The 13,373-nt window shown below is 41.2% G+C and overlaps 1 protein-coding gene across 9 annotated transcripts in view; it reads left to right on the top strand.

The window, feature by feature from the left end:
• The window catches only part of FAM13A (family with sequence similarity 13 member A), a 131,086-nt gene that overhangs the window by 87,037 nt on the left and 30,676 nt on the right, over positions 1 to 13,373 (top strand). For 6 of the 9 annotated variants that reach the window (XM_054064316.1, XM_054064315.1, XM_054064320.1 and 3 more), the window contains 5 exons: positions 2,127 to 2,171; positions 3,747 to 3,926; positions 6,735 to 6,921; positions 9,839 to 9,915; positions 10,633 to 10,675. In XM_054064316.1, the coding sequence (XP_053920291.1) occupies positions 2,127 to 2,171; positions 3,747 to 3,926; positions 6,735 to 6,921; positions 9,839 to 9,915; positions 10,633 to 10,675 (532 nt within the window). The remainder of the gene's footprint in view (positions 1 to 2,126; positions 2,172 to 3,746; positions 3,927 to 6,734; positions 6,922 to 9,838; positions 9,916 to 10,632; positions 10,676 to 13,373) is intronic. The other 3 variants (XM_054064318.1, XM_054064319.1, XM_054064317.1) reach the window with 3 other exon arrangements.

Raw genomic sequence — 13,373 nt, 5'->3', positions numbered from 1 at the left:
GCATTTATTTTTTTCCTATATGCAGATTACATGTCTGGAATAATAAATACAGTAATAGTTGTTTGTATGTCTTCTGTTGTCGACGGCGAGGGAAGCAAGCGGACGACTCAATATGAGTGATAAAGCAAGCTTCGACTTTATTCAAAATCAGCCCGGATTATATACCCTAACATTCAAAAGATGCTTTGTGCTTTATAATTTGTTACACCTTATACATGATTAGTTACTTAAAACTATTTGTTCTCTATTGATTCATTGTCCTTTGTTAATTCATTAATACTATGTTGCTACTTGCAACATAGTTGCAAGTTTATCTACTTGCAGTTATATTACAGTTGCAGCTGGGCTCGGTGCTCCATCCTGTTCCCTTGAGAAAGATTCACTTGTCCTTCAGAAGTTTCTTCTTAGAGATTCCTCTTTGCATGCCTTCTTGTTCTTTTAGTCCATATCCACACTCAGAGTTTAACAAGGTTTCCATTTATACAATACGTGTCTCACAAAGCTTTTCTATTGAATCATGTCCTTTTTCACTTAACCATTTCCCAGTCCATTTTTCAACATTCTCATGTCCTTTTTCACTTAACCATTTCCCAACATTCTGTTCATGAAATCGTCTGGATGGTACAGCTTCTCAGGTGCTGTTCAAGTAATGTGGGATATACTGGCAAATCTGCAACTGCTTTCATGCTGTGTCACCGCTGCAGTGACATGTGCCTGGACTGGAGATGAGCACTGAGTGAAGCCAGGACTAGAAGGGATGTGTGTGTGGTTGGGATTCACTGCTTTACCAACAGCAAGGTGAATGTGCTGGCTCAGTCTAAGGAAGCTGAAGATTATTGTGAGTCTGATTTGCAGCTCGGAGCTTGTGGGGTTGGTACTTCACTACAGGAGTTAGGCTGTTTCGTTGATTTTGTTAAACTGGCTTTAGTGGCCCCTCATTTACCCTTCTCTTCCTCTGTCACCTTCCTTCCACCACAAGTGGCACTCAAACCACAAAGTCACAAAGCAAAGCCACAGAGTGCTTCTGAGTTGAGAGTGCTTCTTAGCTCGCACAAGATCTGTATGATTAAATGCAAAATATTTGAGGGGAGCGGGGAGGAAGCCTTTGGTTAGTAAAGGGAAGTCAGCTGTTGTTGATTCTTCTGCCTTGAAACTGGGAGAAAGTGGTAAAGACTGAAAGCAACAACTGACTGTTTTGGCAGGAAGCAAATCTTGCATCCAGCTTGTCTCGTACCTTGGCCACACAGTGCCCTTTTATAGAGATATAGCAACTGATCATACAGCTAATTCCTCTGCTGATATGAGGATAAATCCCAATGAAACCCCTAGAACTGTGACTTATTTGATGTAAAGAAGATCCGCAGGAGTGATGAATAGGCAAAAAGCGTCACCTTATCAGCAGAGACAAGTCAGCAGAGGGAAGAGTGACCAGGACAGAACTCTGGACAGGCTGAATCTAGCCATGTGCAGAGGGAGGAAAGCGGTGACAGCTGTGCAAGGTGGCATCTCAGCTTGTTCCAAGGGCTATAACAAGCAAGCAGTGACACCTACAATCGTGTCAGCTCTTCCTGAGCCTGAAAACAGATTGAAGGAAAAGAGAAGGAAGAGTGCATAGGCTTTTATTTTTAAAAATATGAAGCGAAGGACATGAATACCAGAGAGCAGCAGGAGGAGAACTGTGCAAAGACTGTATTTTGCCTTTGTCCTCTGGTATTATTTAAAGATTTTTATATTAAGTCCCCTTTCACAGTGTATACGTTTTCAAGTTGGCCTCAGAAGGCAAGGACTTCCATGATCAGACTAAAACAACCTGCAGTGAAGGAAACTTCAGAAGAAAGTAAAAAGATGTGCAGTGTGTTGAAGTTGAAGTACATTCTGTTAGACCTTGGCCTATGGCAAGAGAATGACAGGGAAACTAATTCTTGAGGATATTTGCATGGTGCAAATGCTCCCTATCACCATGGGAGAGAAAATGCCTTATGGGAAAAGCTTGTGGCATGCACATGTAACTGTTATTGAGACAGCTCAGTCCTTTAAATCTTACTGCTGCAAAGAGCAAGAGTTTTAAGACCTTATTGTGATAATTAGATCTAACTTTCTCCTTTTTTTTTTTTTCTTTTACACAGTGCCCACGTATCACAAGTCAGTAGTAATATTCCTGCTACAGGAGAGTAAGTGTCTCTTTTACAATTTTGTAGCTATTTGTTTGTATATTGGAGCTTTTTAGAGGATATTTCTCTTTAAGGTTTGTTCTTACACAAACAAAACAAGACAGTGTTTCCCAAACCAAAGCATCTGCAATGATAATAAATCACTTCCTCCTGAAAAACTCTCAGGCACTTGGTTCTTTCCTAGCACTGTGCCTGTGATGTTTTGGTTAGACAGAATTGTATATCTAGAGAAGCTATTCGGACTGTGTCATCCTCTTGCTCTTGTTTGCACCCTGTTGCATTTAAGCAGAGGATGGGGCTATGGACCCCCAACCATAACTGGGAGCAACAGAACTAATGAGTTGGTTCCCTCACTGGAGCTGGAAATTCCCAATGGCTGATGGGTTTGCAAAACTAATTCTTGTCAATGCACAAAACACAGACATGCTTGCCAAATTAAACTGTGTGGGTTTTTGCAGTTGCTAAGATCTTTTGACTTTTTTGGGAGCTCCAGTCTCGGCAGACTTGCAACTATAGCAACTTAGCAATGACTTTTGTAAATTCTCTGTGGAAGTCAACCCAGGCACAGGTTCCTATACTCATAGTCACTGAGCTGAAAATTGAACAGCAAATCTTGCAAATGACTCTTTTTAATTATAGAAAAATCACTAGAAGCTATTTATGGATTTTGGATGGGCATGTTTGAAAAACTCATTCTTCAGCGTGCTACTTAAAGCATTGCAAGAAACAGGGATGGGGCAGGGATGTAGAAAAATTTTTCCAAATGGTCTGTTCACAAAAGAAAAATTTAGATTTTGATTAAATTTAGATTTTTGATTTAGATTTAGATTTTTGATTTAGATTTAGATTAAAAACTCCCTCTGATAAGGAAGGAAATATTACAAAAAATGTCAGTACCAAAATGAAGGTCTGATTGCTCTGAAAGTTCAAGTAGTAGTTCATGCCCTCTTACTGTCAGTTGGCGGGCGTGATGGTGATCTCGCACTAGTGTAAGTCAAGGGTGCCTGTGGGGTGCATTCGTGGCAACAACAGTGAGAAAACAACATGAACTCAGAACCAAACCTGTGCCTGGTCACCGAGTTAAGCCCATGAGTTGTTTGCAGTGAAGTACTGTTTAAGCATTCTCATCCCTCTGTGAGACAACAGTGAATCACCTTATGCAGATGATCCATTGCCTTACTGAGCTTGGATTGCACAAGAGACTTGACTGGTGTCAGCATGGCTGGCTATCAAATACAATTTTATTAGGGCAAGGACTGTTAAAGTGAAGGGTGAAAGTTAGGCACCAGCGTCTATAGCTGCAGTAAGTAAAACTAGACAACTTACTGAAGGTTCAGTCATCCCTAGAAATAGAAAAGAGCAAGATGAATTGGGAAGCTCAGCTCTTCTGAGGGACCTGAATGTTGGGGTCCGAAGATTTTGTCTTACCTCTTTGCAAATATCACAGCCCTAGGACGTTTTATACTGCCTTGCCATCAAAATAAAGCAAATCTCAGATACCTTTGCTTTATTGTTGCAGAGAGAGAGCTCCACAGAGTCTTTGAGCTCAATTGACCTTATTTTTCGGCTTGACAGGTATTTAGAGAAGACAATCCGCTCAGCCGTGGAGCAGCATCTCTTTGATGTTCATGGCTCAAGCGGCCAGAGTTCAGAGGACTCTGAATCGGGAACATCTTCAGCCTCTTCTAATGTGTCTGCCAGGCAGAGGAGGCGACACCACAAAGAGCAGGAGGAAGCCCGGAGAAACAGAGACATGTACGAGCCTCATTTCTTTGTTTTGGAAAATATATTTGCTTAAGTGTACCCTAGTCATGTCCTCTTATCAGGGCCATACTTATTTCTGTTATGAAATGCAGTGGTCCCAAGTTGGAAGTGCAGAACAGACTGCAGTGCCTGTGCAGAGCTCCGTTGCATCAAGTAGAGCCAGGAAATGTAGAGTTTATTTAGAGGCCATGGAGTGGGGCAAAGTATAATAATCCATTAATTTTATGCCTAGAGTTCTTGGCTACAATATTTGCAATTGTTCAATTACAGCGTTTGTTGCTTTAGTGGAAATCCCCAAGCAGCTGACTCCATTGCCTGTACTTTCTTTAGATAAAAACATGGGGTTTAGTTGCTTCTCTGAATTTAGAATGTCTTAAAAAATGAGATGAAGTCCTCCTCTTTTCTATGTGCAGACACAGCATATGTTCAGGTTTATTGAGAAGCCCTGGAAGTTTCTCTGAAAGTAGAAAAGTCATCCTTTTGATTAAGTGGAATTTGAGAATTTTTATTTACCCTGTTACACAAAGCTTGAAGATGATTTATTGGTGAATTTCATTAAATGTCTGTCAAAGAGTAAAAATAATAATAACTGTTTTTCCCTTCATACTCTTCTACTTGTACCATATATTGTGTGGTACAAATTTATTTACCACTACAGCCTTAACAAACACTTGCCTAAGGCGTAGCTGTCTTTGAGGAGCAGTAACTACAGATTTTCAAGGCCATGATTGAATCAGTGCTTACACATAATGTCAAGCTTTAACAGAGCACTAGTTCTTGTAAAGAATGTCTGTACTTGATGTAGTATTGCGTTGCTGGATTTTAAGTTAGATTCTGAAATACACACTAGTCTCTCGTCATCTTTTCCTGGGTGCTGAATTTCCCAAATGCTGTTGGATCAGTACCTTTTTATACAAAGCTACTTTTATACAAGTGCATATCCAGCAGTATGTTGTGTCAATATTGCAGCCATGCTATTTCCTGAAATGCATCAAGGCTACTTCTGTAAAAAAATCCATAGTTCCAAAAATAAAAATCGTTACTGAAAAAATGCTGTGAAAGTGGACTGGAAATTAGCATTTGCAAGTCACTGAAGTATATGGTGGCAGCGCTGAAGTAGTTTTTCTTGTTTAGTAGCCCCACTGACTGGCTTCTCAGGTAAGTAGGTCAGAGACTGGCTAGCGTACGTGTTTGGAAGCATATAGTACTGCGGGGCTTTTTTTCAACATTGTTTGACAGACCTGCCTTTAGACAGGGTTGACGGAGTTGTTCAGGTTCAGACCATAAAGCTAGAGCCAAGGATTTAAAGCACATGGGAAGTTTTGAATACCTGCTAGGGTTCAAATTGTTTTCCCTGATTCACTTGGGTCAGACTGCTGGAACTCCTTTGGGTGAAATATGAAAATCCAGGAATTCCTTTCAAAACTTCTTTCTGCTGTTGTTTTGATGGTCAGTGACTTCATCCCTTTCCTTGTGGTGGATCACAAGAGGATTTGTAATGTCACAAGATGGGACTTCAGCTAGGAACAGTGTGTATTGCAGAACACATATAGGAACTCCCACGCTTTGCAGACTACATGGTCTACATGCTATATTATACATAATTGGTCTGCTCAGGGGATTGTAGAAAATTCCACAAAGGCAAATGTGTTATCTTAGAAGTTTAATCGTAGATGTGTAGCTCTGTTACCAACAGACCTAGAGAATCATCATCTAGAAAATCACTGAAACTTTCTGGTTTTGTTTTTGATCTGAATACCTTCTTGTGCTGTTACTGTCCAGATACTAGAGAGTAACTGTTTTCTTGTCACATTAGAGCAAGCCCAGGGAGATTCTCCTGCTGTTTATGAAAGCAGGCTTTGGAGTCACGCAGCACTGTATAAAGCAGATGCACATACAATACAGTTAGCAAACATGCCAGTTTCAGTGTCAAGTGTAAGCGGCCTGCCATTAGCCTCTGGCAAGGTAGGATGGTGAAAAACAAGATACATTGTGTTTCTCCTGTTGTGAACTGCCATGTATGTGCATCTTCATTATAGCACAAAGTAGAGGGAAGACTGCACGCTGAAGGACCCAGCAGGCTAATTGTGCAAGGCAAGATAAACCATATGCCAGGCTTCTGGAAAACATGCTGAAACCCTGCTAGCCTGGAGAGTACCAGCTAGCGCATAACGTGTTGACTTAAAGCTAGCTATCCCATTCATTTCCCAACAAAGCAGAACAGTCCACTGTCCTAGCAGTTGTGTTTCCATTCAGAGATGCATCCCCTTTTCTGTTTTGTGTAGTTCCCAAATAGGGATCAAGCATTTGGCTAAAGCACCACAGTCCTGCTCTTGCATTTGAGAATATGAGTCAGAGGGGCAATTATGTGGTGTCATGCACCAAAGGAGATCCTTCAACCGCAGCTGTGAATCACTTTTCTAAATTAAAAGCACGTATCTCAAAGGAAAATATGCTGCATATTCTCTATAAAAGTACCGCAGACAGTCAGGAACTAGTCCATCTTCCATGTGAAGTCAATGGGATTCTCTATATTGGCTTTAGTCAGAAGTAAGACTAAGTCCCAAATGTTAATTCTCACTGCTTTCTCACCTGAGGTGCATACACCTGGCTTTAGCATTTAGCATTGCACAGTGTGTTTGCTGCAGTAGGAAAAACCAGAGATACTGGTTTTGTAGGGTGTAGGAGATGTTGCCGGAACGGCACCAGTCGGCATGGTGCATTTCTCTATTGCTACCATGAAGTAGCGGGAGAGTGTTTTAAATAACCTCTTGTTGTGATGTCCCTTTTCTTTTTTAGGGAAGTTGTCAACAAAGAAAATATTCCCTCTGGATTCAGCAATCTTGAAGACTGTATTCTAGCTGCTCAAGAAGTAGAAAAATTACAAGACAACAGCTCCGGATATATTAGTGAAAGGAGTAAACCAAAACGGCAGAAATCCAGCACCAAGCTTTCAGAGCTCAATGACAACCAGGACAGCCCTGTGGTAAGCCAGCATGCTGCGCTATTTGACATGGAGTATTAGGGTGGAAAAAGTCTTTTTTAAAATTTCAATGCAAATCCCTTCCCTTGGGTAGCCATTTTTTACTAGAGTACAAGCATCAGTGGCAGCTTTGGGCTACAGGGAACACTAGATCTAGCACTTGTAACCTTTGAGACGAGACAGCTGAGAAGCCATATTTCTGCTATGATTCTCTTACTCTGTCCATAGCTATTTGCTTTTCCCACAACTTACTGCTTTTTAATTCTGAATTCAGGGAAACATTTTGGAAAGAGAAAAAGGAAGCAAATCTTTTTCCCATCTTTCAAAAGTATTGCAAAGAGGTTGGAAGCTCAGGTGTAGGTGCACATGTTTAGGTCAAGTTTATTTTGATATTCCTGCTATGTTCTGAAACACTAGATCGCAAGTGATTTCTTGATAACGAGATGTTTTATGCCTTTTCCCTAAAGTCTGTGCATTACTGTGGTGTTTGCAACTTGCAAACCACTTTGGAGTGTGTCGGTCCAAAGATGATCCCTCTAGCTACCTTTGACTGAGGCAGTAGATGACAGTGATAGAACATCCTAAAAATCTGGATTACTGTAGAATTTGCCCAGCATGTTGTTGTGTGATCTTAACAGCAGAGAACAGTTGGCCGAATTGTACAAGCTGTAGAATAAAACTGATGCACCTTCCTTTCCTGCACTGACAGGGGAACCAGACAGTGATTATTCTGTCAGCAGTTGAGGAACTGCTGTGCTTCAATGCAGGGTCTGCTTACAGTGACAGAAGTGCTATGCAGCCCAGTGCCTGGCAGTTACTAGTAACAGTGAAAGCTGTGTGAAAAGACTGTCCTTCTGAGCTAAAGGGCATTTCCTTCAGTTTTACTTGATTAAGATTTAGAGCCTGCTGTGAGTTCCTTCTTAACGTAACATTGTGTTGGGACTCATCTCATTTACATCACAAAATTGCAATGATCTGATGCTCTTTACCCTATGCAGAGATTTTAGAAAGAGGCAGATTGGACTTCTCTTTGTGATAAAAAGAAGGCAAGATACCAAAAATTGTGGGCTGTGCTTAGATTTAGTGCTCAATATCAATAACCTACTCGTGTGATACTTCATGAAAGAGCACAGTGCAATCCACGCACTCTAACTCTGCGTCTTTACTTGTAGGGATGGACTTAAGATAGGCAAAAGTCAAGTGCTTAAGCTTTTTCTGCATCTCTTCTCTATACCTGTGGAGTGTAAAGCAGGTTAAATGTAAGTGAGAATTTGACTCAGGGTCTGAGAAGGGAAGACTGACAGAAGTATCCACTTTTGCTGTGGGCCTGAAAAACATTCGTTAAGTCCTGAAAAGTGCCCAGAAGAAATGTCCTCAAACTTACTTGTGTCCACTGGACTTTGCCCAGCCCTTCATTTTTTGATCTCTTGAGGGGCAAAAGCTGAAAGGAAAATAAAATGGACTAACCTTGCAGAAAACACAGTTCAACCGAGATGACCATCAGTGTGGTTCTTGCTTGTGTTGCTCAAGGGGATGTTGCAGTGGAATTGTCAGCTGGGAGTATAGGAGTATTGTTATGAAACAGCTTGCAGAGAGCACGGTGCTGCTCGTTTTTTGAAGAGCCAAGGCTGCTTTTTAAGTTTTCATGAGTGTGCTATTTCATGCTTGCATTTCAGATACTACCAGCAGGATGTGTGGTGGTTTAGCATTCTTTTGGCTACATCTTTACCCTTCAAATAATAAATCAAATTAAACGACCAGCTTGGAATATCAAGGGGCATAACTTGCACCTTAGCATTTACCTTCATCATGTAAACAAGTTCACAATGTTGTATCTTCATAGCCACTATTTTCTGAGCCTTTCTGCTTTTCAAAGCCTGAAAGAGTATGTAGGACAGTGTGGAAGCTTTCCACTTAGCTGTCTAATTGCATCTGACTCAAAAGTGTAAGTCAGCAGTAGAAAACCTGTCAGTTCCACTTACTATCCCGAGCAAACCAACCATGAAGCATTAAAAGCTTGTAGCTGCGTTTCAGGGACGTGGTAGCCAGGTACCAGTAGGACTTGAAGAATCACATTAAGCAAGGCTGAAATGACTGTGCTGTGTCACCTTATGGGGCTGGACGTGTACCAGGGTGAGAAAGGGCTGTGACTGTGCCAAGGAGTCTGTGCATGTAGTTCCCGGGGCTAGGGCAAGAACCCTGCTCCAGTCTGCTGACTGACTTGCTCCTGTTTAAGAGGGACCCCCCCAAAAAATAGATTAGAAAGCCTCCTGGGCATGTGCCCAAAGTGGCAACATGGCTTGTCTTCACAACACTTTCTCAAGCTGTTAGAAGACAGCAGTTTTAATATTCCTAGTGGTAGCCAAGACAAATTTCAGAACAAGTTGTCCTAACCAGTTGAATTTCTTGCCCTGCATTCATATTAGCACAATTCAACATTACCCCTGTGCAGTCTCTTTGCATTCTTCTGCCCATTTAAGAAGAAACTAGGGTAGGGTTTGGCTGAGAAAAGGGAGTGTTTTCTAAGATGAGCATAACGAGTCCTGCTGGGAAGATGCTGTGGAATTTGGTAACTACTCTTACAGGACTTGTACACAGCACAGAATTGCTTTCAAGCTCAGCTTGTCTGTCTGTGAAATGGGAACTGTCAGGATACCATGCAGATTTTTCTGTTAGTCATTTTGAGATCATCTGATGAAAGAAACTAAGCAGTGAGCAGTTATTGGAGGGTTTTTTCCAGGTTACTGGCAATAAAGTGTGGAATTTCTTTTGTTATAAATGTGCAGCGGGCAGTAGTCTGATTGTTGTCTTGTTTCTAGAAGTCTTGTTGGATATTTCTATATTTGATCTGTTTAATGGCCTGCAGCTTGAATCTGTTTCTCTTCTGTATCTTACTGCTTTAACATTTACTGTATTACAGAGTATGGAAAGCTTTAGCTCGTCCAGGCCTATAGACAGATCAGGACCTGATGACATGGAAATTTTATCTGAAGAAAGGTGATTTTTTTTTTTTTTTTTTTTTTAGATGTGTATGTTTTATTTTGCCTGTGGTTGTGGTACAGCCTAAGAGGTGTCACAGGCTGAGGGTGACATTTAGTAATGGTGCAGAAAAGCATTACCCACCGAATTAGAAACAGTTCAAATTAGAACTGTATGGAGGCTTTGTGTATGTTGTATGGGCTCTACCCAGCACCATACGCCACCAAGACTCTTCTCTCAGCCTGTTAGTAATGGCACTGAAGATGCTGATGGTGGAAGCTTGAAAAGAAGTCAGCTGTGAAGCACCTGAACCATCACACTCCACACAGGGAACAACAGAATTTCCCTCACCTGGCCTCTGAGTTGGAAATCCAGCCCTCTTCATTGTGGTTTGCTCTTCTGCTGTACAGCCCCATTCTGTTTGCCTGAAATGACTATTTCTCTCCACAGTTATGTTTATTGGGAGAGCTGTAAGGGTTTGGATTAAGGGCACTGGAACTGAATGATGTTATAATTTTCACAAATAGCTCTGAGAGGAAGCAAAAGGCAGAGTGTAGCAGCCTGAAGTGCTGGAGCCCAGTGTGCCTTCATTTACTGAATATAGTAGCAAGTGTGCAGCAGTAGCAAGAATCTAAAAGAAAAATCTATGTGTGCAGAAGCCCTGCTTGCTTTTGTTACCACACAAGTCTAGTTTTGTATTTGTAATATGCTGGTTTGTTTTTTGTTCTTTTGTAGCAAAGAAAGCGAAAACGATGAGGTTTTTTTCGGGCACTCTCAGGTTGGTATTTTGGGGGGCTTGTGTTTCAGTTTTGTGGGCTCTAAATCAGCTTTTTATTGAGTAGAAACAAGTAGTTAGGCACATAGTTCTGTGAAATTTGGTTCTCCCAGAGAAATTGAGTTAGCATTTGATTTTTCTCTCCCTCCCTTCTGTTTTTTATTTACATAATATAGGGAGCCTCTCAACTACTAAGGAGTCTGAAAGCATCTGCTTCCGTCCCTTCAATTGCTCCTTGCCAAAAAGGGAAGCGTCACTGAAGTCGTCAGCACTTTGGTTTAAGTGACGCTAAGTTCCCTTATTAATCATGGTGAACAGGGTGTGTGACTGGTTATCTCCTAGGGTAGTAAGATTAGCTCTCTTGGTCTCTCTAAAATTATTTTGGTCTTCTATTTATGATTTCACAATGCAGCCTCTTGCCTTTGAACATAAGTACTTGTCTGATCATTTGTCTCAGAAAACTGGATCATCTCCTGCTTCTCTCTGAGAAGGTGGTTGGGATGGATGTTGGGAGAGTAGGTGTGACATTGATGGCAAAGCTTTTTCTCTGACATCCCGTGTCTGGCCAACACCCACCTGGTGCAATCATTTTATGGTGTTTTTCATCTAACTGTTGAGCAAAACAAAGATTGGGTTTGGGCAAACACTTTTGCAGTCCCTGGTACTTTGGGGTTTGCCTGAAACATCTCTAGACAGCTAAGCATTTAAAATACCTGGGAGAGTTATCTGAGGCATCTCCCCCTCAGTTGTGCACCTTTTTTAGAGGAGCACAGTAAAATAGCTGTGGACAGTGTAGGGCGTCTCTGGCCATCTGGTGTGAACTGAGGACCGACAATATTTTTAAACTAGTCTCCTCTTGTGTTTGTTTTGTTGTTTGGTTGTTGGTTTTTTTTTTTAATGAAAGCCACTATGCATTTATTGCCTTTGAAAGACTTCGTTTCTGGTAGGTGTAACTTCCATTTAGCAGGAAAGGTAGAAGAGATTGTTTGCTGACAGTTCTGACCAGCTGTGTTGTAGCTGGAGAAGTTCATGGGACACTGAAATATGTAACCTTTGCAAGGGGTGGTCAATGCTGACTTTGACTGCTTTGACTTAGTTTACATGTTCCTTGTTTGCTCCCAAAGGGTCACTAATTCCCTGTGGTCCTTCACTTGATCATGAGCTGTTGCATTTTCCAAAGCGTAGATTTTGCAATACCTTGTTCGTCATGTGCCTGCTTGCATGCAGAAAAGGAGCTGTCACCTGCCATGCCATACTCCCATGCTCCCATTAAGCTTTTAAATTAGTCTGGGGGATGTATATTTGCATATGAAATCATAATCTTAAAATAAACTTCTCCGTAGCAAGAGTTTTAAGATTTAGAATTTTAACTGCAGGAGAAGACACAACCTAAACCCAGAGATTGTTTTATATAGGACTTAGAAGGTCAAGAAAATGTTACATTCCTGCAGGGTAGTTTTACATTCTTTGTCCCTTATAAGCCTTCTCCGTAGGGCAGCTTAAAGACATTCTTTTTGGAACAAACAACTCATTTAGAATCAGAAAGAGACAGAGACTTTGGTACTCTTCTTTCTCACCCTTGTTGTCTCCAGTAAGAACGTATTAGGAAGGGTGTTTAGAATTTGCCTTAGCTGCCAGTTGTGCAGAGTCAGATGTTCATTAGGCAGTAAAAATACCCTGAAACACGTCCTGAATGAATTTTCAGTGCTTTTGTAGCCTTCATAATCTGCCCTTGGAAGTAGCTAAGTTCCAGGATGTAGACTGTGATTTGAAAAACACGGGTTTCTAGTACCCAGGAAGGCAGCCAAATGACTGCGTTCTTGCATCAGATTTTATTACTAAGAGGTGCTCGGGGATGCTTCCTGCTTGTGATTGTAAAGGATGATGAGATGTGAAGCAAGCAAGCCTTCTAAGTAAAATGTATTTGAATCCACATGTAATTGAACGTCTTAAAACTTCCTGATCAGAATTCAAAGATCTTTCTTTTGCCGTTTATTCGTAGCTGATTGAGCTACTCTTTATGCTGAATCTCCTTTGGAGCAGGGAGAATGAAAGCAGCTGACTTATCCCAAGTTACTTCGGTGTGTATTTACTTGTACCTATGAGGTACGGCTGCAGAAGCAGTTTCTAAAAAGCAGAATTCGGGTGTGTACTTTTAAGACTTTTTTTGTGTGTGGTCATTAGTGTAATATCCACAGCACTCTGTGACTGCCAACTGCTGTGAAAATCAGCAACTTGCTGCCCCTTTGGTTTGTAAGAAATTGTGGCACATCCCTACCTAAAGCACAGTAGTCCTCCCTTACTTGTTTTTTGTCCTGGAGCTTGGCATCTGGTGGCATCAGGCAACCAAATGGGAAAATAAGTGTTGAGAGTATTGAATTACTTACCAGTCTATGGATTTTGAGTGTTAATGCAAAGAAAGTTTAATATCTGCTTTCTTGTGTCTCCTGGGTTTGTATCACCATTGTTCTTCAGAACACCTAATGATTTATTCATTGTGTTAGAGTCTACATCAGTGAGCAAGGAAAGGAGAGAAACTGGCTGCAGGCACAGCACAGGCTTGTTGTTTAAACAGTTTTTAAATATTTCCAGAAACTGAAGTGACTTTAGAAGGAAGAAGACATTTATGTGATCTTTCTAACATATCCATGATGGAAATGTTTACCCATCTGGGAAGAGCTCTTATATCTTTTAAGAGTCT

The sequence above is a fragment of the Cuculus canorus genome, chromosome 4 (genome assembly GCF_017976375.1).
Source record: "Cuculus canorus isolate bCucCan1 chromosome 4, bCucCan1.pri, whole genome shotgun sequence".
Taxonomy (NCBI): domain Eukaryota; kingdom Metazoa; phylum Chordata; class Aves; order Cuculiformes; family Cuculidae; genus Cuculus; species Cuculus canorus.
Note: the sequence above shows the minus strand (reverse complement) of the source record. Positions and strands in the feature narration are given on the sequence as shown.